Raw genomic sequence first — 21,001 nt, forward strand, 5'->3', positions numbered from 1 at the left:
CCCTCGGCTTCCATAATACGTGACCCTGGGCTTCCATAATACGTGACGCTCGGCTTCCATAATACGTGACCCTCAGCTTCCATAATACGTGACCCTCGGCTTCCATAATACGTGATGCTCAGCTTCTATAACATGTGACCCTCGGCTTCCATAATACGTGTCACGTTTGACCGCGGGCCTCATGCCTCCTTCCTTGAGTATCCTTTTTCATTGACCCTAATGCCCATGTTGCTTCCTGTCCCCTGCCTCTACAGGGGGCCAAAGGTGACCGAGGACTGCCAGGGCCTCGGGGTGAGAAGGTGAGGTGGGCCCAGCCCAAGGGCCAGAGCGCTGGGTCGAGGGGGCCAGGTTGGGTGGCTAGACCCCCTTACCGCCCTTTCTGTGCAGGGTGAAGCTGGCCGTGCCGGGGAGCCTGGAGACCCTGGGGAAGATGTGAGTCTGGGGTCTGGGCAAGTCTGAGCTTGGGAGGAGAAGTGCAGTTGTGGACCCGAGGCACCATTCCCGGGCCTATGCACCTTCCAGCATTCAGGATCCTGCTCCTGGGCGCACACAGGGACCAAGCCTCTTGGCTTCCATGCTCCCCGGGGGAGGCAGGAGGCGTCTTTGCTTCCTGGTGCCTGTTCCTGGTCTCCAGCTCCTCAGTGTGTCTAAGCACACATGTGTGGTTCCTGTCCGTTGCCCCCGGTCTCAGGACACAGCACAGTTCCTGGGGGCTTCTCTTGCTCACCTGCTTATGCTTCCCGGATCCCCTGCCCCCTCTGAGTCCGGGTCTCAGCTCCCTCAGCTGGGGTGGCTCTGAGTTCCTGCACTGGCGTGCTCCTGGGATCTCCCGTGAGCCTGTGCTCACATCTGAGGTCCCTGAGCCTGTGTTCCTGTGTGACACTACGTGTCCGTAGTCATGCCCAAACTCACCCGTATCTGTGCTCATATCTGAGCTTCCCTCTGTCTTTGCCCTCACGAGTCCATCGTTGCCTCTGAGCTCCTGTGAGTCAGTCCTGTGTACATGTCTGAGTCCCACATCTCCATGAGCACATCTCAGTGGCCCTGAGAATACTCTTGGGCCATATCTCAGCTCTGGGTTCACGTTCCTCCCCTCAAGTACTGTTTACTTTGGTCTTTTAGGGTCAAAAAGGGGCTCCTGGACTCAAGGGTAATAAGGTATGTATACCCTAAAGTGTCTCTGCTGGAGGTCATGTTCCTGAGATTCCCTGGGCCTGACCTGACCCCTCTTTCCCTTGAAGGGTGACCCAGGAGTTGGGGTCCAGGGCCCCCCTGGGCCAGCTGGTCCTCTAGGTCTGAAGGTAAGTCGATGCCCTGTCACTGGTGGTGGGCAGTGGGCAGGGAGGTCCCTGGAAGGATGAAGAAGAGGGCAGTCGGGGGCTAGTTCTGGGAAGGAGTCCCATTGGGACCATTCCTCCCTTTGCTATCTCTGTTCCAGGGAGATGTGGGCCCCCCTGGCCCCCCTGGTGCTCCTGGTGTTGTCGGATTCCCTGGTCAGACAGGCCCTCGAGGAGAGATGGGTCAGCCAGGCCCCAGTGGAGAGCGGGTAAGCATGCTGGGAACAGCATGTGGGGACTTGGTGACTTCAGGACCTCTGAGTCTGGTAGTGGGTGAGCAGGTGAGGAGGAGAAGGGGGCCCAGGCCCTGCCTCGGGGGCTCCCAGTCTTGGAGGGGCCAAGGAGGAGGAAGGTCCCCAAGTCACCCTCTGCCTCTTTCGCTGCGTTATTCCGGTAGGGTCTGGCAGGTCTCCCAGGGAGAGAGGGTGCCCCAGGTCCCTTGGGGCCACCTGGACCACCAGGGTCAACGGTGAGTAGAAGTGCCCCAGTGTCCCAGGTATCTGATTCCCATGTGTTGGAGTCTGTCCACGTGGGGACTGGGACACACTGTGTGCTTGGGTATGTGTGTGTGCCTTTGAGGGGCACGGGACCCTCACCTTACTCTGTCCGCAGGGAGCTCCCGGAGCCTCTGGACTCAAAGGAGACAAGGTAGATGGGACAAGGCTGCTGGCTCTCCTGTATATGTCACCCCCCACCTCCACTGACCCCCCTGTCACCCCCTCTGGCCTCAACTGATTCCCATCACCCCCTCCCGCCTCCACTGACCCCCATCACCCTGTCTGTCCCGCTCTGTCCCCCACTGATTCCTTTTGCATATCCCCGGTATCCTGTTGATCTCCAGGGAGACCCTGGAGCAGGTCTGCCCGGGGCCCGCGGCGAGCGTGGGGAGCGTGGGGAGCCAGGTGTCCGGGTATGTATGTCCTGCTCTGCGGCCACAGCCCCCTTTAGCACAGCTCTCACCTCTGATTTCCAGCTTCTGAGTCAATGAACTTAATGTCAACATGCAGGGTGAAGATGGCCGTCCTGGCCAGGAGGGACCCCGAGGACTCATGGTGGGTCCCCTTGGGGAAAGCGCCAGCGGTGTGGCTTCAGTCCCCTGCCTGTGCCCTCTGTGCCCTTGGGACACTCTCTGTAGCCCCCTGGTTCTTCTTATGTACTCTCTGGTCCTTCATCTCTCCTATTCCCCTGGGACTCCTTAGTCCTCCCCTGCCCCCTGAGCAGTCTCCCCACTAATGCCCCCAAATTCCCTTAGCTTACTGTTGTTGTCTTCTCATATAGGGGCCCCCAGGCAGCCGGGGTGAACGTGGGGAGAAGGTAAGGACATGGGGGAAAAGATCCCCGGGGTGGGCAGGGTTGGGGCTAGATCTTGTAATTCAGGATTGGAACTCCTCTGGTTTGGAGAGATTCACACTCTTCCACCCAACAGGGTGACGCTGGAGCCTCAGGGCTAAAGGGTGACAAGGTGAGTGTGGGCATGGGAGAGGGCAGAGGCATGGACTAAGGGTGCTCCTGACTCCTCTGACTGCCCCCTGTCCACTCAGGGTGATGCAGCCATGGCTGTGGGGCCTCCAGGGCCACGGGGTGCCAAGGGGGACATGGTGAGTAGTTCTGGCCCATGTACAGCCTGGGTCTCTCTTGGATGTGGGAGGGGCTCCTCTGGGGGTTGGGCCAGGGGATCTGAGAGCTCAAACTCAGATGGGGTGAGGGCCCTCCAGCCCCTGACCCTGACTTCTGACCCCTGGCCCAGGGCGAACGAGGGCCTCCGGGCATAGATGGTGACAAAGGACCTCGTGGAGACAATGGGAACCCTGGAGAGAAGGTACAGGGAAGAGGGTGGGGTACTCTGTGTGGGGTTGGGAGAGGGTTTCTGTGGGCTGTGGGGGCTCTATTGAGGGTCTGTGAGGATAGGAGGGGAGGATGGGGGGCTTTTGGGGGGTCAGAGGGGAAGGGTTCAGTGGACTGTAGTAACTCTGTGGGATGGCTGAGAGGATGGGGGCTCCCTGGAGGTCTCGAGTACCTCCATGTGAGGTCACCAAGGAGCTCTGTGGAATGTAGCTCCAGGAGAGGCCCTCTGGGAACAGACAAGGGGCTTTTCAGGTATCGGGGGTGCTCCAGGTAGGTGTAGGGGCCCCATGGTAGGAGGGAGGGGCAGGGATCTGAGAGCCTGGGGTGAGAAATGAGCCCCGCTGGGGGCAGTGGGTGGGAGCAGCATTGGCTGGCTCTCCTCACCTGGCAGGTTCCAGTCTCACTCCAAGCCTCCAGCCCGGTCTAGTCCTGATTGTGTCCCTCTCCGGGTCACACCCACAGGGCACCAAAGGAGAGCCTGGTGACAAGGGTTCAGCCGGATTGCTGGGAGCTCGTGGACTCACAGGACTCAAGGTCAGCCCCACCCCAGACACAGACCCAGACCCACCCGTCACAAACATCTGTCTTGTGGGTGTCCTCTGAACATTGGAAGGTTTCCAGCCTCCCTCCCTGTTGGCCACGTGTGTGTTTACATGGGATCTGTGTGCGGCCTGGGAGTCCCTGAGTGGCATGGGGGACAGTCACGTTGAAGGGCTGCCCTCCCCCATCTGTGCTTCCCACAGGGTGAGCCTGGCACCGCAGGGATCCCAGGTGACCCGGTAAGATGCCCCTGCTCCCACAGAGACGCCCTGCCCCACAGGGCCCCTGTCCTCATGTGGTGGCCTTTGACCTTTCAGTGACTGGTGCTCTCATGGTGTTCTCAGGCTGCCCGGGGCCCCCACCTTCACAGTAATTGCTGTGATGATCCCACCCACAGGGTGTCCCCTGCCCCTGGACAGCCCTGCCCTTCCAGCAGCTCTGGCCTCCAATAGTGACTCTCACCCTGTGATGTTCCCTGTTCCTTTCATCCAGAGTGATTCTCCTGGATCCCTCCTGACCTCCTTGACTTCATATTGACCCCTTTCCCCACCAGGGATCCCCAGGAAAGGATGGAGCCCCTGGTGTCCGAGGAGACAAAGGAGATATTGGCTTCATGGGTCCCCGGGGCCTCAAGGTGGGAAGGGGCTGGGGTTTTTTCCTCATTGGGCGGGAGGTGGGGGGCGCTAATGTTAGAGGGCAAGGTATCTGGGGTTGAAGGTCAGGTATCTGGGGTCAGATGTTGGGATATCTGGGGTTGAATGTGGGGTATTGGGTTAGGGGTTGGAAGGTCAGAGATTAGAGTGTCTGAGGCCAATTTGGAAAGTGGTTTCGTGGTCAAGGGGTTATAGGGTGAAGTATCTGGAAGTCACTTTTCCATCTGCTTTTTCTCCGCAGGGTGAGCGAGGGATAAAGGGAGCCTGTGGCCTCGACGGAGAGAAGGGAGATAAGGTATGGAGGTGACGGGGATATGGGCAGCTGTGGGGCCTGGGCCTACGTTTGACCCCTCCACCTGATCACTGCAGGGAGAAGCTGGTCCCCTGGGCCGCCCTGGGCTGGCAGGACGCAAGGGAGATATGGTGAGTGTGGGGTACCCAGGATGGGGAGAGGATGGGTGGGCCATGGCCCAGCTCATGTTTTCTCTTCTCCAGGGGGAGCCGGGGGTGCCGGGCCAGGCGGGGGCCCCTGGGAAGGAGGGCCTGATCGGTCCCAAGGTATGGGGTCTCTCAACAGTGGATATAAGGGGGGCAGAATGGGGCAGGGAAGATCATGGTAGGGTGATGGGGGTGTCATTTCAACAGGGTTATGGAGGGTTGGGACATTGTGGAGTAGAGTGAGGTTGGTCTTGAGGTTTCAGGGTGGGTTGGGGTCACAGTGGGGATTTAGGATTAAGGGATGAGAGGTGAAGTGGGGAGATGTGCATCAGGGCTAAGGGGTTAGTGGGGGAGGTTGGAGTGTCTGTATAAAGGAAATAGGTGGAATCAGGGCAAGGGGTATGACAGTAAGGTCGGGGTCATGGGGAGCACGGCAGACCAAGGGTCCTGGGATCGTAGGGTCACAGGTGCTTGGGTCATGGAAGATTGTGGCCGTTGGGCCAAGGGGCTCGCGGCCATTGAGCTGAGGAGGCCGACGCAGACGGTCTCTCATGCTTCTTTCCATTCCCAGGGTGATAGAGGCTTTGATGGGCAGCCAGGGTCCAAGGGTGACCAGGGCGAGAAAGGGGAGCGGGTAAGTTGAGACCAAGGTCATGGTGAACTAAGGAGATTATACTTACTGGAAGTGCATCCATCTTTGGGGGCTTTGATCACTGACCCTGACTGTCTCTCCACAGGGGCCCCCTGGAATTGGGGGCTTCCCAGGCCCCAGGGGCAGTGACGGTTCTAGCGGTCCCCCTGGGCCACCTGGCAGTGTTGGTCCCAAAGGCCCCGAAGGACTTCAGGGCCAGAAGGTAAAGAGCTCGGACTCTGACTCCTGACCCCTGAACCTCCCTGACCCTTCCAACCTCACTGACCTCTGACCCTGCAACCCGTCCCCGAGGCCCCTGCCCCAGTCTCTGAACCTACGATCTCCCACTTTCCCGACTTCCGACCTCCACTGCCTCTGACTGCTCACTGGGTCCTTGTATCTGTTAGGGTGAGCGGGGCCCCCCCGGACAGAGAGTGGTGGGTGCCCCTGGAGCCCCTGGGACCCCTGGAGAGAGAGGAGAGCAGGTGAGTGGGGATTCCTGGGCATAGGGTTGGAGACCAGGGTGACCTCCAGTGTCCCTAAGATCGGGGGTCACAGCCCTGTCCCATCCGTTGTGCGTAGGGGCGACCAGGGCCCGCCGGCCCCCGCGGGGAGAAGGGAGAAGCTGCACTGACAGTAAGTGTGGGCCTGGGTGGGCTGGGCCCCACCTTCCACACCCAGGACCCTCACCGCCTGGGCCTGGGCCCCTGACTCAGTGCTGTCCCTCCGTGAGCCCTGCATCATATGCCTTTTGTCTCTCCCGTGATCCATGGGTGCTTCATGATCCTTTGTGGTCTTGTGCTCCCAGGAGGATGACATTCGAGGCTTTGTGCGTCAGGAGATGAGTCAGCATTGCGGTGAGTGCGGCCCAGCCCAGAGCCTCTTGGGTCCCATTCCCACTCCACCCCGGCTCCCCTAGACAGGGGCAGGCAGGGTCCGCAGACCTGACGGGGTCGAGCAGTGAAGGAGATGGGCGGGGATGGATAGATACGCAGGAGGATACATGCGCTTCAGGACAGATGTGCTGACAGGACTTTCCCGTAGTGTCCCTAGCAGCCCAGTGTGGCTGTATGGAGGGTGGAGGTGGGAGCAGGCCGGTGGGCATCAGAGAGTGAAGCTGTGTCTCCTCCTGTCCCTCTGTCTGACCGCTTCCGAACCTTCTCCATGCCCACCTACTTCTGACCCTCTCTCTCTGTCTCTCTCCCTTCCTCTCTCTCTGCTTCCCACCCATTCTTTCCCTCCGTTGGTCTCTCTTGTCCATCTCTCCTGCGGTCCTTCTCTGTCCATCTGTGTCCCCCTGTGTGTGTCCCTCTGTCTCTTCCCCTGCCGCTTTCCATCTTCGTCTCTTGCTCTCTGTCCTTGTCTCTCTCCCTGCCCTTCTCTGCCCGCTCCAGCCTGCCAGAGCCAGTTCATCGCATCTGGATCACGTGAGTAATTTTCTGGTATTTTCTGCTCCCGGAACTTTCCTCATCCCAGGCCCTTCTGTGCCCATCACCTGGGCTCACTCAGCCGGGGCGTGGCTGGGGTGGCCACCATTATGGCCCCAAGGCCCTGTGCCCCTACCCCTTGCTCCAGGACCCCTCCCCAGTCATGCTGCAGACACTGCCGGTCCCCAGCTCCACCCTGTGCCTGTGCTCCGGGTTTCTCACACGGAGGAGGAAGGTGAGGACAGGTGGGGCCCGGGGTGGGGGGCCATGCGGTGGGGCGCAGACCCATGAGGCGTTGCTCCTGCGTGCGGGGCAATGCCACGTGCACGGGGGCAGCACGCAGGGCACGGCACGGACACTGAACGCGTGGGAGGCCCCCCCAGGGCCAGGGTTGGGCAGCATGGACGTGGCCCCGCAGCAGCCTGGCCGTGTCACAGTACTCCCCACCCTGTGTGCAGGCCAGGTGCCCCCTGAGGACGACGAGTACGAATACTCGGAGTACTCCATGGAGGAATACCAAGACCCTGAAGCTCCTCGGGATGGCGATGGTGAGAGCGGGGGCGGGCCCAGAAGGGTTCAGGGAGGGGCGGCAGGCCCCCAGTCCCTCTCTGATGGCCACCGCCCCTGCTGACCCCCTGACCCCCGCTGGCCCTAGACCCCTGCTTGCTTCCACTGGACGAGGGCTCCTGCGCTGCCTACACCTTGCGCTGGTACCATCGGGCGGCGGCAGGTGGCACAGAGGCCTGTCACCCCTTTGTCTATGGTGGCTGTGGAGGGAATGCCAACCGTTTTGGGACCCGTGAGGCCTGTGAGCGCCGCTGCCTGCCCCGCATGCTCCAGAACCAGGGAACAGGTATGGGCCTACCCCTCCACCCCAATAGGAGCCAAGACACCGAGCCTCCCCAGATCAGGTCCTTGTCGGGGGCCCGGGTCAGGAGCCCCCTCAGACTGGGGGCCTGGGACAGACCCCCAGACCAAGGAACTGAACAGAGAACCCTAGCTGGGGGGTCCCTTCCATGCTCCCTCCTCCAAGGACCTGAGTGAGGATCCCCTCTCTGAGGTCAGAGCCCCACTCCTGTCATGCCCCCAGTGCCCCGCTGATCCTTTGCCCAGTGCCTCTCTGGGCACACATGCTGGGTGAAGGCCAGATGGCTGAAGACAGCTCCCCGTCTGCCGCGCCCCCCAGGTGCTGCCCGAAGCTGAGGCCCAGATGACCAGCTGGCCAGCTGAAGTTCAGCGTCCCCTGGAGGAGTCCTGCTGTCCCTCCCCTTGGTGCTAGAGGCCTGTGCGCATGGGAGCGTGCATGAGCGTGTCCATTATTTCAGTGACTTGGTCCCATGGGTCTAGCCTTCCCCCCTGTGGACAAACCCCCACTGTGGCTCCTGCTTCCCCAGCAGATGACTCAGTGCGGGGGTGGCTGTGGGCAGGGAGCAGATGTGACTGCATCTGACCCGCCCCTTGACCCAAGCCTGTGATGACATGGTGCTGATTCTGGGGGGAGCATTAAAGCTGCTGTTTTAAAAGGCCCCTGTTGTGACTGTTTGGGGAGATGGGGGTGGCAGGGGGTTAGGTTTTCCCTGGGAGGTCAGTGCTATTCTGCAGAGTCCCTCTATCTGGCCCTGGTCACTGTCCTGTGACCCTCAGTCCTCAACTTGTCCCCCAAAAGGAGTAGACCAAGTGGGGGCTGAGGACATGTCCTCACTGCTCCCCAGGAGGGGATGAGTCAGAGGGGGGAAGCTGCTTCATGCCAGGGGCCACGCCCCAGCTCCTACCTCAGGGGGCTGAGAGAGAGAAATGGGCCGTGAAGGGAGCAGAGAGCCGGACCACAGCACTGTGCTGCCTGGCTCCAGCCACAGGCAGCGCCGGCGGCCCCACCTGGCCCCAGAGGAGGCTGCCGCTGGTAGGACTGAGGTGGCTCTGGGTGGGGTGGGCAGGGCCTTGGGGGCTGAGTGTATCTGGGATTTGGTTTGGTGGAGGTCTCTGGACCTGAGGGGGCCTTGGAGTCTCTGGCTGCTTCTCCACCTTGAGGACCCCATTCCTGCTCTTTCTTGTCCTCGATCTGTTGCAAGCTCCCTCAGAACTCAGGCTCCCCTTTTGTCCCTCCGTGTTCTCTCTGTGTCTTTGCATCCCTATTTTTTTTTTTTTTAAAGATTTTACTTATTTATTTGAGAGAGAGAGAGTGCATGCATGAGCACGGGGTGGGGCAAAGGGGGAGGGAGAAGCAGACTCCCTGCTGAGCAGGGAGCCTGATGTGGGACTCGATCCCAGGACCCTGGGATCATGACCTGAGCCGAAGGCAGACACTTAACTGACTGAGCCACCCAGGCGCCCCTTTGCATCCCTATCTTTATCATGTTGTCTGTGTCTGGGGTGGTTCCAGCCTCTTTTTCTTCCAGGCTCCCTCTCTTTTGGTTTGCCTCCTCTCTCTCCTCTTTCTCCCTCTTCTCCTTCCCCTCCCCAAGTGTATCTCTATCTCTACATCTAGATCTAGCTGTGCTCTCTTTATCTCCCTGGCCCCTGATCTGTCTAGCTCTGTCTTGATTTTCTCAGTCTCACTCTGGCTGTCTTGTCCTTTCATCTCTGTCTCTTCTATCTCTCTCCATCCCTTGCCTGGCCTCTCTAATCTCTCTCTGTCTCTTTCCCTCAGTCTCCCTGTCTGTCTGTCTGCTTTCCCCATCTGTCTCTGTCCATGCGCCATGGCTGCCCAGAGCCCCTGCCCTGAGCCTCTTTTCTCCTTGCAGCCTGACCACCACGATGACCAGGTGGGCTCTGCTGGTGCTGATGGTCCTGACATTGGGCAGGGCCCTGCTTGTCCCTGCGACCCCTCTCCCAGTTTCCCAGCTCCTCCCTCAGAACCCTCCCCAGGCCACTCCCCGCCCCGTGGCCTCGGACAGCACCTCAGCCAGCACCACAGGCCCCTCCACTGCTTGGGGCTACCCCAGCCCCGGCCCCCGCCCGGGCCCCCGCATCATCCTCTCGCTGGATGTCCCCATTGGCCTCCTGCGGATCTTACTGGAGCAAGCCCGGGCCAGAGCTGCGAGGGAGCAGGCCGCCACCAACGCTCGCATCCTGGCGCACGTTGGCCGCCGCTGAGCCGGAGGGTGGGGGTCACAATGATGGGACCACCCCGGATCAGGAGACCTGGAAGGCGGTGGCAGAGCAGGACGGGCTACATCTGGGCATGGTGCGCCTGGCCACCACCCTGTGGGGTCACTGCCAGATGGTGTCATATCACAGCTGAGTGCCTCTCAGAGCCACGGTGTGTCTGGATAGCCTGGACGTTGCCAGACTGGGGGGCTGCCAAACGGAGTCTTGCCACGCCTGGAGCCCCGCAGACTTCCAATATGTCTGGACAGCTTGGACGCTACCGTGGAATGTCACTACTGTGTGGAGTCCCGCCATGTCTGGGTGCCCCAAGGTCAAAGAGCATCCAGACACTCAATGTGGTTACTCTTGCTCCACTTTTAGGAACTTCGGCACAGGAGCCCGACATGTTATCTGAGACGAGTCTGCCTAAGACCAGACCCGCAGGTCTGCCCTGCCCCCCATGGGTCACCACACAGGGAAGTGCAGGCTGAGGGTCACACGCATGTTTTGTACTCCCCGAGGCAGCACCCACCTCCGATGAAGGGGCCGTCAGGGGCATCTCCAGGCATGGGTGGCCGGATGTGGCAAGTCTGTGGCTGTGGCAGCCTTGCCTTGTGGCAGGCATACGCGTGCATGGGCGGCTGCGTCTCTGTGTATCTGATAGCTGTGACTGTGGGTGGGCAAGGTGAGGGCAGGTGAGGGGGCTGCGTGGAACAGGGGCTTGTCCCCCAAACCAGCATGAAGCATGCTCAATGCACAGCCAGGCACTGTCCTACCCACACGCCTGCACACCCAGCCGTGGCCCTTGGACACGCGTGGCTCGGGCTGCTGGGGCTCCAGCCCAGCTCTGCCCCTCCTTCATCCAACTGTCCGGAGCAAACGTGCTCATCTTTCCAAGCCTCAGTTTCCTCCTCTGTAGAGCAGTGATGCCACCAGGCTTCTTGCGAACACCAAGTGACAGTGTACATGAAGGTTCTGGCACGCAGGAGAGAGCTCCAGAAATGTAGTGCCTGGAGAATGGGATGAACGAGGGTCACAGTCATGGGCACCCAGGGCTGAGTCATAGCTGGCTACGCTGCCCCTCCGCCCACTCCCCCCCACACGCACCCCTGCACCATTTCACCAACCTGGTCCCTCGGTGTGGAAGGAATAGGTTTTCCCTAATCTCACACGGCCAGCTCCATGGCCGGGCTGGAGATGGGACTGACCTTCTGAACGGTGTGGACAGGCTTGCCCGCATATGGGGCAGAAACTCTAGGTAGTGTGGATGGCTCTGGCTGGAGCCAAGGGCAGACCCTGGGCAGTATGGACTGCTCTGGCCAGAGAGGGAGGCCACACGGGGGCGGGAGTAGGGCTGCCTGGGGTGGGGGCACTGCTGATCTCTCAAGTTGTGAGCAGCCCTGGGGGGCGGGCCCAGGGCGGGGCTGGGAAGGCGGGGCCACACGGGGCACACCGCAGCTCCCTCCCGCACCCAGAGGGCGGGGCTGCCCGGCTCCAGGCTGCAGGGGGCGGCTGCCCGGGCCACTTCGCTTGCAGAATGGACAGAGGCGAGGAGGGAGGCAGCGCCCTGACGGACCCCGGGTCAGGGAGCAGCAGGCGGGGTAGGCATGGGCGGCGGGGAGAGGGTGGGGGGGAGGCTGGGGGAACGACCAGAGCACAGTGGGGGTGGTGCTGGAAGAGGTGCGAGGGTGTTGGGGGGTCTCTCTAAGTGTAGGGGTGCTCTGAGGGGGCATCAGCCTGTCAGTGGCAAGGAGGAGGGGGAACACTGTCGCCTTGCAGGGGAGTGGGGGGGCTGGGCCAAGGGGAACTATAAATAGCTTCTTCCTCCAGCCCAGAGAGAGGGACAGCCAGCTGGAGCTGCCTGAGGCCCTCCTGTTCTGCCCTTTGCTGGTCTCCAAGGGGGTCATGTTTGTCCAGGTCCCCCCTCAGGGGTCACACATCATTTTGGGGAGGCCCAGGGGCTCATTTGGAAAATTTTTCGTATGAAGTGGCTTTCGCCCTTAAACCAGCATTTCTAGGGCACCTACTGTGTGCCTTGCGTGGGTCCTGGGCTGCTCTAAGCACCTACTGTGTGCTCTGTCCTGGTCATGAACCTCTCTGAGCCCTAACTGTGTGCCTTGGCTGGCCCTGAGTCACTTTGAGCACCTACTGTGTGCCCTATGCCAGGCTGGAATCAGCAAGTGCAGACCACAGTTCACAGGCTGCTCAGTCATATGGCTCCATACCCCCAAGCTGGAACCTCACACCTTCTGTGAGCTCTGGGTCCAGCGAGATACCGGGGATGATCCTTGGCTTGAAGTGGCCCTGGGAACTCCCTGAACCTCCCAGTGGCAGCAGAGGGGAGAGGAGGAGGGAAATAAAGGGGAAGGGAGGCAGTAGAGAGCAGCGGACCCCCGGCAGCCTGCCTGTCTCTGGGCAGGCCTGGGTTGCTAGTGTGCATGAACGTGGGGCTCTGTGTGCACGCTTCCATGCGTGGGCATGTGGGCATGTGGGTCTGTGTGGCATTCGCTGACCCAAAGGCCTGGGCCTTTATGCTGCAAAGTCTGGCCAGGTCTGACCAGCAGATACAGGGATGGGGAAGAGTTTGAGCACTGAGAACTGAGAGCTAGGACTTCAGCCACCCTATAGCTTGTAGCCAGGGACACTGGAGAGAGGTCCAGTGGTCGGTGCAGAGGGCACCACTGGATCCAACCTGGGCCAGGCCAGGCAGGTTCATAGAGGAGCGGGGAGGCTGAGCAGAACATAGCCACACACCAGTGCATGCTGACATCCCAGTACTTTCCACCCCATCACTTTGGGATGGCCCCAAGGAGGGAAAAGCCATGAAGGCTGACTGTTCTGTTGGGCATCTACTGATGCAAGAGAGCATTGGAGGGAACAAACCAGAGCCTAGGTGTAGGGGTGGGAAATGTGGTAACATGGAAGATGTGGGAGGTGAGGTTTTGAAGGGCTGGGAGTTCATCTGAGTCCATCCTGCACTCTGGGTTGACTCTGTGACCCTGGGCCCTGCTCCCCTCCCTCAGTTTCCTACTCGAGAAATGGGCAGGGAGATGAAGAATGTTCTTAGAGCAGAGGTAGACTCTGGCCTTGGGGAGGAGCCCCAGGCTCCTCCTGCTGGTAACCTGTGGCCTCCCGCTTGGTGTGGGGACTTGGGAAGGTGTGTCTGGGTCAGCCCAGGGTCAGACTGTTTGGGGAAGGGTGGGAGGTACAGAGCCACAGCTCTTCCTAGGAAGCGAGGCTCAGACTGTCTGGGCGTGGGGACAGTTCCCTCGAAATGGCCCTGGCATCCTGCCCTGCTCTGGCTACCCTGTACCCCCAGCCTTTGACTAACGTCCCAAGAGGGCTGAGGAAGAGAATGGGCAGGCCAGAGGAAGTGCTGGGTGACTGTGGATGCTAGAACATGTAGCTTTTGCAATAAGTGCTGGGGGTTGGAGAGGGTGTGGGCGGGTGGTGACAAGGTCTCTGAGGTCAAGGTGGCCCCGGGATGGCCTTGGCAATGGCTAGGAGACAGATGGCAAGGCTGGCTGTGTCAGGAACAGAATGAGTGGCTTTGGAGAAGTAGGAAAGCGGGCGGGTTGTCACAAGCGGTATCCTGCTCATCAAGAGCTGCCCACGGGTGTGCACAGAGCTGCTTCTGCATCAGGTGGAGGGAGGTGGGGGGTGGACACTGCAGAGGAAGGATGAAGGAGGAAGTGCTCAGCTCTGTCTGGGGCAGGGCATTCCTCCTGGGGTAGCCGGCTAGAGCTGGTTTTAGGGAGGATCTAGGAGGGCTTTCACCTCCTGAACCTTCATCTCCTGTGACGGGGGCAAGACATCTGTATCAGAGTTATCTTAAGGGTCCTTGCCAGGCTCTGAAGTGCTGGGTGGAGACAAGTGTGTGGCAGGGAGGTCAGAGGGAGGGGGCTGCAGCACCTGTGGTGTGCTGGGCAGAACCTTGTTATCCTGGCTGGACACACTTTGGGCAGAGAACCTGAGGATGTCATGATCCTGTCTGGGGGTTTTGTGGAGGACATCGCTAGGGGGCAGTGTGGCCCAAGTTTGAGCAGTGTCGGTGGGGGGGCCCCAGGACAGAAAGTATACAGAACTTGGAGAAGCTGGCCTGAGGAGACAAAGAACGACCCAGGGTTCCTGAACTTCTGGATTTCTCCCCTGCCCTTTGCTTCCACTGCATTCTTAGAGACAGGAGGGAGATAAGTAATACAAACGATATCACTAATGTGCTTTAGAATGGATTTCTCAGACACTGACACATTTAATCTATACCAGAATCCTGTAAGGTTGATGATGCCTGCATTCTATTTTCCTGATGATGAGATGGAGGATCATTTTTAATATATGCAAATTTACAATTTACAATTTAATTGGTAAAAATGAAATCCTAGAAGAAGTTAGATACTGCCAGGGCTCAGTGAGTCCCCAGGGACCTTGGTTAAAAGGTTCTGCTCACGTGCTCCAGGTGGGCCGGAGTTTCGCCTGAGTTCCCGAGCGGCCAAGGTAAAGAGAGGAAACAATTTTGAGATGTCCCTGTCCGTGAGGTAAAAGATTTTTCCAGCGTGGTTGCGCCGGTCACTCCAGTGGGCGAGGAAGAATCCTGGGGCTCGAGAGAGGGTCGGGACACACGGCTGGGGGGCGCAGCGGTTGACAACTGGCATAACGCAGGGGCCACCAGACTGGTCCTGACCAACTGAGACCTGCGGGTCAAGCAGGCGGAGCTCCTTGGCCTGCAGATCCCTCCCTCCCGGGGGCCCTGAGATCAGCGGTAGCAAGGAGCGGAACCCGGGTACCCTGGGGGCAAGGCTGTGCAAAGCGAAGCGGTGGATGAGGCCGATGCAAATCTGCGCGGTCTCGTTGGGCGTGCCAGGCTCGTGCATCCCCGGCAGGGTCCGCACTATTATCCAGGCCTTGAACCTGTGGGGAGTTGGGCATGCGCGTCCCCGATCCCGGCGTGAAGGGCGGGCCTGCTGGGTCCAAAACCGGCTGGCAGGCAAGTTGGGCATGCGTGGTCGGAGGCCGGGCCCTCTTCAGTCGGGGTAGGGCCTACTCGTTCTGGGGCGGGGCCTGCGGGGAGTCGGACTGGCCGAGGCTCAAGGAGGGGCGGGGCCGAGGGGCGGGGCCTCGAGTGGCCCGAGGTGGCCTGGCTGCCGGGTCGGAAGCCGAGCAGTCCGACTCATCACGTCCCGGGTATGGCGTCCCCACGGGAATTGACCCAGAACCCCCTGAAGAAGATCTGGATGCCGTACAGCAATGGGAGGCCCGCTCTGCACGCCTGCCAGCGCCGTGGTGAGGCGGGGTCCGTGGAGAAGGGGAGGGTGGTGCACGGGGATGGGTGGATAGGGCGGCCTGGGCAGTGGTCTCGCACGGAAAGGGGGCCAGGAACCAGGTGGGGGACAGGTGAGGCTGCCGTGACTGGTGGTAGGGGAGCAGGAACAGGTCGAGGGCCGGGCACAGGTGTGGCAGAGCAGGGGGCGGAGACAGGTACGTGGCCCTGTCGCCCCTCGCTAGGGGCTAGGTCTGGCTACCATCACCTCCGGGAGGCGTCGGCCCCCTCTCACCCGAGTCTGTACCCACCAGGTCAGGCCAGGGGAGGATTCGGAGCCTCCTGCTGCCATTCACTTCAGGCCAGAGAGCGTGGGCCGGGTCTGAGCTGTGTTGGCCTTATGGAAATCGCTTGACCTTTCTGAGCCTAGAACTTTCAGAGGCCCAAAGGTGGGCCAGTCCCCTTGGCCTTAACTACCCACCTCTGGGGCTAAAACCGAGCTTTGGGAGGAATTTCAGGGAAGTGCAGTTGTGTTGAGGATGGAGAAGGTGAGAACACTGTCCCATATGGACCTGTCTTTGTGTCCGTGGGGGTATATGCATCCAGGTGGGGTCGTGGGTGAATGGTAAAGTTGGAGGGGGAAACATCCAGGAGACATGCTGAAATTCATGGAATTGTTAAGGAATTGTTAAGGGGCTCGCCTTTCCTGGGATCCCGGTGTTTAATCCACTTTACTTGACTTTCTGCTTGTTCTTAAATGAGTCTGCAATCACTTATTGCCAAGAAAAACAAAGGTTTTTTTTTTTGTTTGTTTGTTTTAGGAATAGCTGAAACATTATAATGAATTTGCAAGTTGGCAAGGACCTCAGAGAACATCTAGTCCAACTTGTGGTACAGATATAGAAATGGAGATCAGGAGATTGTGTAATGTGCTCGGGTCTCCCTGTACTCCTTGACCTCTGCTTGGGCATGATAAGGGAGGGGAGAGTGCTCCATTCTTGTTTTGCCTTGAGGCCAGCCTTGGGGCCCTGGCTTTGACCAAGATGTAAGTCCTGTGGGTGGGCTGTGTGTATCTCTTACCACACTGGGTCCTGGTAGGGGATAGCCATGGTTTTGACCGGGCATTCTGGTGGGTCATGGCTCTGACCATGATGTAGTTCCGGGTAGGATGCTGAGGCGGTGATCAGGCTTAGACCCGGGGCCATGGCTTTCCAGTCAATACGCAGTCTTGAGAGGCAATGGCGACCGCCTAGCCAGCCCTCCTTCCAGACTTTTCTGGAGGGACCGAGGCCAAGGCCCATTGCTCTCGTGCTTCTAGCCAGTCTGTGTTGTCCTAACGAGGGGGTGGCCGCTGTTATTACATAAAGGGGAAGAAGTCAGAACCTGTGCTTTGAAGGCAGGAACACTCAAGACGCGTCATGGCTCAGTTGTGTGACCTTGGGCAAGGAGCTGACCCACTAGGCCATGGGTTCCTCATCTGTGGGGTGGAGACAGTCATCATCCCTGCTCCCAGGAGCTGCTGTGAGCCTCTTTTCGAGGAGATGCTTGATAAGTGGTGGCAGCTGGTGCTGTCATTTTTTCACCACCCTTCTTTGCTTCTCAGTACCTCAGAGTCAGGAAATGAAGCAGCAGCTCTGAGCCAACCCCCATTCCAGATGGCAAAGATGCGAGGCCCAGTGGGGAGGGGCCTGTGTTTCTCCAAGCACCAAGGATGCGGTGAAAATATGCCTCTGGCCTGAGCAGAGGGCCTTCTGTGTGGCACTGTCTCAGGGTGGTACAGTAGGTGAGACTCTGGACTGTCCCAACACAGGAGGGCTTCCTGGAGCAGGAGGCACCCAAGAAACCAAAGATGAGACCTGCAGATTGTATGGGGGTTTGGGCCCCAGGCAAGGGTCCCCGAGTTCACAGCAGGGAATAAGCCATGAGTGAACATGGAACCTGTCTGGGCAGCACCCCCAGTCTCCAGAGCCTGTGTTCATGTAGCATTTTACCCCCTGTATGGTAGATTTATAACTTGGTGGAAGACCACAAGGACAGATGAGGACCTGAGGGTGGGGGATAGGTGGAAGCTGACCTGATCACGGGCTTTGTAGAGAAGAAGGTATGGAGCCCATGGTTGGTCTGTGCTGTGTCGTGGGTTGTCTTTGGCGTCTAGTCCCTGGCACCTGAGGGCCCCAGGGGCTGCTTGGCTCTGCCTCCTCCACCCCTGCTCTCCATGAGCAATTCTTCTTCCTTTGGTGAAACTCAGAGCTACGCATGAGGCCTGGAAGCTTTACCTTCTTCATCATTTACCCCTCAGCCAGCCCTGGAGGAGCTCTGGGGGCAGGTCAGGCAGGGGCTGAAGAAAGGACTCGGAGCATGCCAGAGAGGGCAGTGCTGGTGATAGCCTTTATTAGCAAAAGGGTAGCAAGAACGTCTTGGCTAGGGACACAACTGGAATGTGCACAGGACAATAGGAGAGGTGACTTTCTGTCCCCTCTGAACAGGACAGTGATGCCAGGTTGCTTTCTTTTTTTTTTTTTTTTTTTAATGTTTTTTATTTATTTATTTGTCAGAGAGAGAGCACAAGCAGAGAGAGCTGCAGGCAGAGGCAGAGGGAGAAGCAGGCTCCCCGTTGAGCAGGGAACCTGATGTGGGGCTCAATCCCAGGACCCTGGGATCATGACCTGAGCCGAAGGCAGACGCTTAACTGACTGAGCCACCCAGGCGCCCCGCCAGGTTGCTTTCTTTTAAAGAGTTCTCCCTTCCCCAGCCTGGCCCCAAGGAAGTGGGAGCAGGTGCAGTTCTGGAACCTTCTCCAGGACTTGTGGCTGCCCCTGAGGTGGCCCACCAGAAAGTCATCACGGGGTAGCACCAGGCTTGTCCCGGGCCTCTTGATTCCTAGGGCTCTTGCGGCCCTAAGCAAATTTATAGGAAAAGGAACCAGTGAGGTAAGTTGAATGGACATGTCTGCAAATCTCCTTCTGCACATAAGCCTCAGATTCTGCTGTGAAATTGCTCAGTCCCGAGGCTCTCGAGAGCCCAGAGCTGCAGCTCCGACTGCACCCCCAGCCCCCCTGGTACATATGCTCTCTCTGTTCAGGCCTTGTAGTGTGTTCCCTCTTGTGGGCCTCAGTTTGTAATTCCTCTTCTGCTAGCTTGCTTACGTTTTGCTGTTGTAAGCAGAGCTATTGCAGATACACTTGTACTTTGAGCTTTCTTTGGGTCATTTCCTTGGGAGCTTATCTTGAGGAAAAGAGTTGATAGGTAATTTTATTGCTCTTGTTTTGCACTCAGCCCTGGTTGACCACCCTGCCTGCCTCCCGTGGCCATGCATGGGGCCAGGGAGGGGATCCTGTCACCACACACTGGGGGAGAAGGCCAGGGCTATCTCTGGGAAGGTAGGAGATGTGAAGAGGGGATGCAGAACCCCACTCCTGAGGTTGTGGGAGAGCCCTTCAGGGAGCAGTGGGACGGAGGGGAGCAGGCGGGGTGTGCGGGCTTCCCCCGTGCTTACTAGCTGGTTCACGGCCCTTTGGTTGCCTGAGAGCCCTGACCAGCAGTTGTGCAAACAGCACACGCCTCAGTGTCACTGGCTCTCAGGATGCAGGGCCTTGCTTAACTTGCTTTTCTCTCACCTTCGCCAATGCTGGGGTTTTTCCTGCAAGTTCACTCTTGCTCATTGTTGGCCTGTGTTCCGTGGGATCCTCTCCTTCCCTCCCCTGAGGCTCACAGTTTGGGTCACAGTTGCCCAAAGGTCAGGTACAGGAGCGATGGAGCCCCCACTGGCAAGCAGGGCCCTTTACTTCTCTGCGGGCCTGCCTGGAGACGGACAAGTGCCTCTGCACCCCAAGTCCCAAGGGCAGTGGGTGCTGAGGTGCACCTGCGTCCTCAGGGCCGGGCAGGGGGCACAGCTTCCCAGGCATGCCCCTGGCTTTTACCTGGAGATAGTGCTAGGCCTCACTGAGCATTTATCATCCCATTTGACAGGCGAGGACACCAAGGCTCAGAGTTGCCAGTCATGGTCAGAGTCAAGAGAGGAACCCAGACCTGACTCCTGAGCCCCAGGCAGGGCTGCCCCTGGGGCCTCTGTGCTCCAGCTCCGGTGAGGGAGACAAGCTGAGGGGAAGGGCCCAGCAGGCTGTCCAAGAAGGCTACCAGGAGAAGGCACTTGCAGAGCCCTGGGGGCAAAGAGGGGCAGTGACAGGTCCCCACATGAGCCGCCTGTCTGTCTGCTATAGTTTCACATGGCCCAGGTGCTGGGGACGGTGGAAGGGAAGCTTTCTAAGGTTTCTGCAGTGAGGCCACACTGAAAGCGGAGCTGGGTCACGTGAGGCCGGTAGTTTTGCTGTCTTGGTGTCTGTCCCAGTGGGCCAGGGTTTGGGGATGCTGTGTCCAGACCTGTCCCCGCCTCTGGCCTCGGCAACTTCTCTGGCTGGTGCATTGACCTGGCGGCACGTGGGATGGTGGCAGGTGGGCCGTCTGAGGGACAGTCCTTGTGGACATTGGTCTGGGTCTCTGGTCTCAGCCCCTTGTGGCACTCACCCTGGGGGATTTCGACATGCCAGCCCCCCCCCCATAATTTTTGAGCACCAACTCTGTGCCAGACCACATGATCCGGAACGGCTCAGACACTGCAGGGCTGCCTTCGCTCCAAGTGATCAGGTGCAGGGGGCAGACTCATGGGTGAGGTGATCAGGATGGAGGGAGTGTGCCAGGGTAGCACGGAGGTGGCTGGGAAGAAGGTCTCACTGAAGAAGCAGCTTTTGAGCTGGGCTTTGTACTGGATGAGGCAAAATTCCCAGCAGGGAGGGTAAGCAGTGGAACTGTGCTAGCAGGAATGCTGAAAGGCTGTGCGGGCAGGGTGTGGATTCCCGGATGACAGGTAGGCGTTGACTATCTCCTGGGCTTTGGCTCTGTCTGGCCTGTTCATTCAGGGGCGGGGCGGGTCCAGCTTTATATCCGAGGCACCCATCAGGATAAGGGGCTGATGAGATCATCCGCAGCTGCTGGAGCTCGGACAAGCCTGGGCAGCGAAGTTATGCTGGTGGTGGCTCGAGACCAGGGTCTGAGGCCAGGAGGCCTGGAAGGCCCGTCTGATACCCTGTGCGGGGAGCAGAGGGGGGGCACACTGGAAGGCGTCCCAGCCCTTATCTGACATGGCCTCCTTGCCTTTCAGTTTGCATGACCAACTGCCCAACGCTCATTGTCATGGTAGGCCTGCCTGCTAGGGGCAAGACCTACATCTCTAAGAAGCTGACTCGCTACCTGAACTGGATTGGCGTGCCCACTCGCGGTGAGACTTGGCCTCAGATTCCAAGGGGGCCTTGGGGCTTTGTGGGGGAGGGGAGGGGAAGAGAGAAGGCTGGCCTGGGGTGGGTCAAGGTCAAGAACTGGGGAGGGCTGATGCTGTGTGAAAGCTGAGCCTTTCTTTCCCCCAGAATTCAACGTAGGCCAGTATCGCCGGGACATGGTCAAGACATACAAGTCTTTCGAGTTCTTCCTTCCAGACAACGAAGAGGGCCTAAAAATCAGGAAGTGAGTATGTGTATGTGTGTGATTATGTGTGTTTACAGAGAAGACCCTGGAGCCCAGGTGCCCAGCTGCTCCTGAGCCCTGGCCTTGCTTTGCCTGTGACAGGGCTGGTCTCCTGACCTCTCAGGATGTGGTGGGGTTGGGGATGTGTTGGATATGGGGACAACGGGAGAGGGTGTAGGGCCCCCCCCTTTTTTAAAGATTTTATTTATTTATTTGAGACAGAGAGAGAAAGAGAGATAGCATGAGCAGTGGGAGGGGGCAGAGGGAGA

The 21,001-nt window shown here is 59.2% G+C and overlaps 3 protein-coding genes across 8 annotated transcripts in view; all 3 read left to right on the top strand.

Annotated features, from left to right (window-relative positions):
- COL7A1 (collagen type VII alpha 1 chain) overlaps positions 1–8,397 on the top strand; it is a 31,057-nt gene extending 22,660 nt beyond the window's left edge. Inside the window, exons 90-118 of the mRNA XM_034997089.1 lie at positions 255–299; positions 388–432; positions 1,123–1,158; positions 1,242–1,301; positions 1,439–1,546; positions 1,735–1,806; positions 1,950–1,985; positions 2,179–2,247; positions 2,345–2,389; positions 2,616–2,651; positions 2,764–2,799; positions 2,879–2,935; positions 3,085–3,156; positions 3,645–3,716; positions 3,926–3,961; positions 4,276–4,356; positions 4,617–4,670; positions 4,745–4,798; positions 4,871–4,933; positions 5,385–5,447; positions 5,551–5,667; positions 5,852–5,929; positions 6,027–6,080; positions 6,253–6,301; positions 6,839–6,871; positions 7,020–7,106; positions 7,330–7,419; positions 7,527–7,724; positions 8,058–8,397. Coding sequence (XP_034852980.1) covers positions 255–299; positions 388–432; positions 1,123–1,158; positions 1,242–1,301; positions 1,439–1,546; positions 1,735–1,806; positions 1,950–1,985; positions 2,179–2,247; positions 2,345–2,389; positions 2,616–2,651; positions 2,764–2,799; positions 2,879–2,935; positions 3,085–3,156; positions 3,645–3,716; positions 3,926–3,961; positions 4,276–4,356; positions 4,617–4,670; positions 4,745–4,798; positions 4,871–4,933; positions 5,385–5,447; positions 5,551–5,667; positions 5,852–5,929; positions 6,027–6,080; positions 6,253–6,301; positions 6,839–6,871; positions 7,020–7,106; positions 7,330–7,419; positions 7,527–7,724; positions 8,058–8,074 — 1,863 coding nt within the window. The 3' untranslated portion in view covers positions 8,075–8,397. The remainder of the gene's footprint in view (positions 1–254; positions 300–387; positions 433–1,122; positions 1,159–1,241; positions 1,302–1,438; positions 1,547–1,734; positions 1,807–1,949; positions 1,986–2,178; positions 2,248–2,344; positions 2,390–2,615; positions 2,652–2,763; positions 2,800–2,878; positions 2,936–3,084; positions 3,157–3,644; positions 3,717–3,925; positions 3,962–4,275; positions 4,357–4,616; positions 4,671–4,744; positions 4,799–4,870; positions 4,934–5,384; positions 5,448–5,550; positions 5,668–5,851; positions 5,930–6,026; positions 6,081–6,252; positions 6,302–6,838; positions 6,872–7,019; positions 7,107–7,329; positions 7,420–7,526; positions 7,725–8,057) is intronic.
- Positions 8,398–9,625: 1,228 nt separating this feature from the next.
- On the top strand, positions 9,626–9,964 carry UCN2 (urocortin 2). Its single transcript, XM_034997256.1, has one exon. The coding sequence runs from the start codon at positions 9,626–9,628 to the stop codon at positions 9,962–9,964; it is 339 nt and encodes a 112-aa protein (XP_034853147.1).
- A 1,512-nt stretch (positions 9,965–11,476) lies between these two features.
- The window catches only part of PFKFB4 (6-phosphofructo-2-kinase/fructose-2,6-biphosphatase 4), a 34,724-nt gene continuing 25,199 nt past the window's right edge, over positions 11,477–21,001 (top strand). For 2 of the 6 annotated variants that reach the window (XM_034996660.1, XM_034996661.1), the window contains exons 1-3: positions 15,046–15,238; positions 20,374–20,490; positions 20,636–20,732. In XM_034996660.1, the coding sequence (XP_034852551.1) occupies positions 15,142–15,238; positions 20,374–20,490; positions 20,636–20,732 (311 nt within the window). In that variant the 5' untranslated portion in view covers positions 15,046–15,141. Of the gene's footprint in view, positions 11,560–15,044; positions 15,239–19,827; positions 19,860–20,057; positions 20,080–20,373; positions 20,491–20,635; positions 20,733–21,001 lie in introns of those variants that run through there. The other 4 variants (XM_034996663.1, XM_034996662.1, XM_034996665.1 and 1 more) reach the window with 4 other exon arrangements.

This window comes from Mirounga leonina, unplaced genomic scaffold, assembly GCF_011800145.1.
Source record: "Mirounga leonina isolate KUSES-001 unplaced genomic scaffold, KU_Mleo_1.0 Mir_94, whole genome shotgun sequence".
Taxonomy (NCBI): Eukaryota; Metazoa; Chordata; class Mammalia; order Carnivora; family Phocidae; genus Mirounga; species Mirounga leonina.

Coding starts and splice junctions, on each gene's coding strand:
- UCN2 (XM_034997256.1), top strand. CDS start 9,626: ATGACCAGGTGGGCTCTGCTGGTGCTGATGGTCCTGACATTGGGCAGG.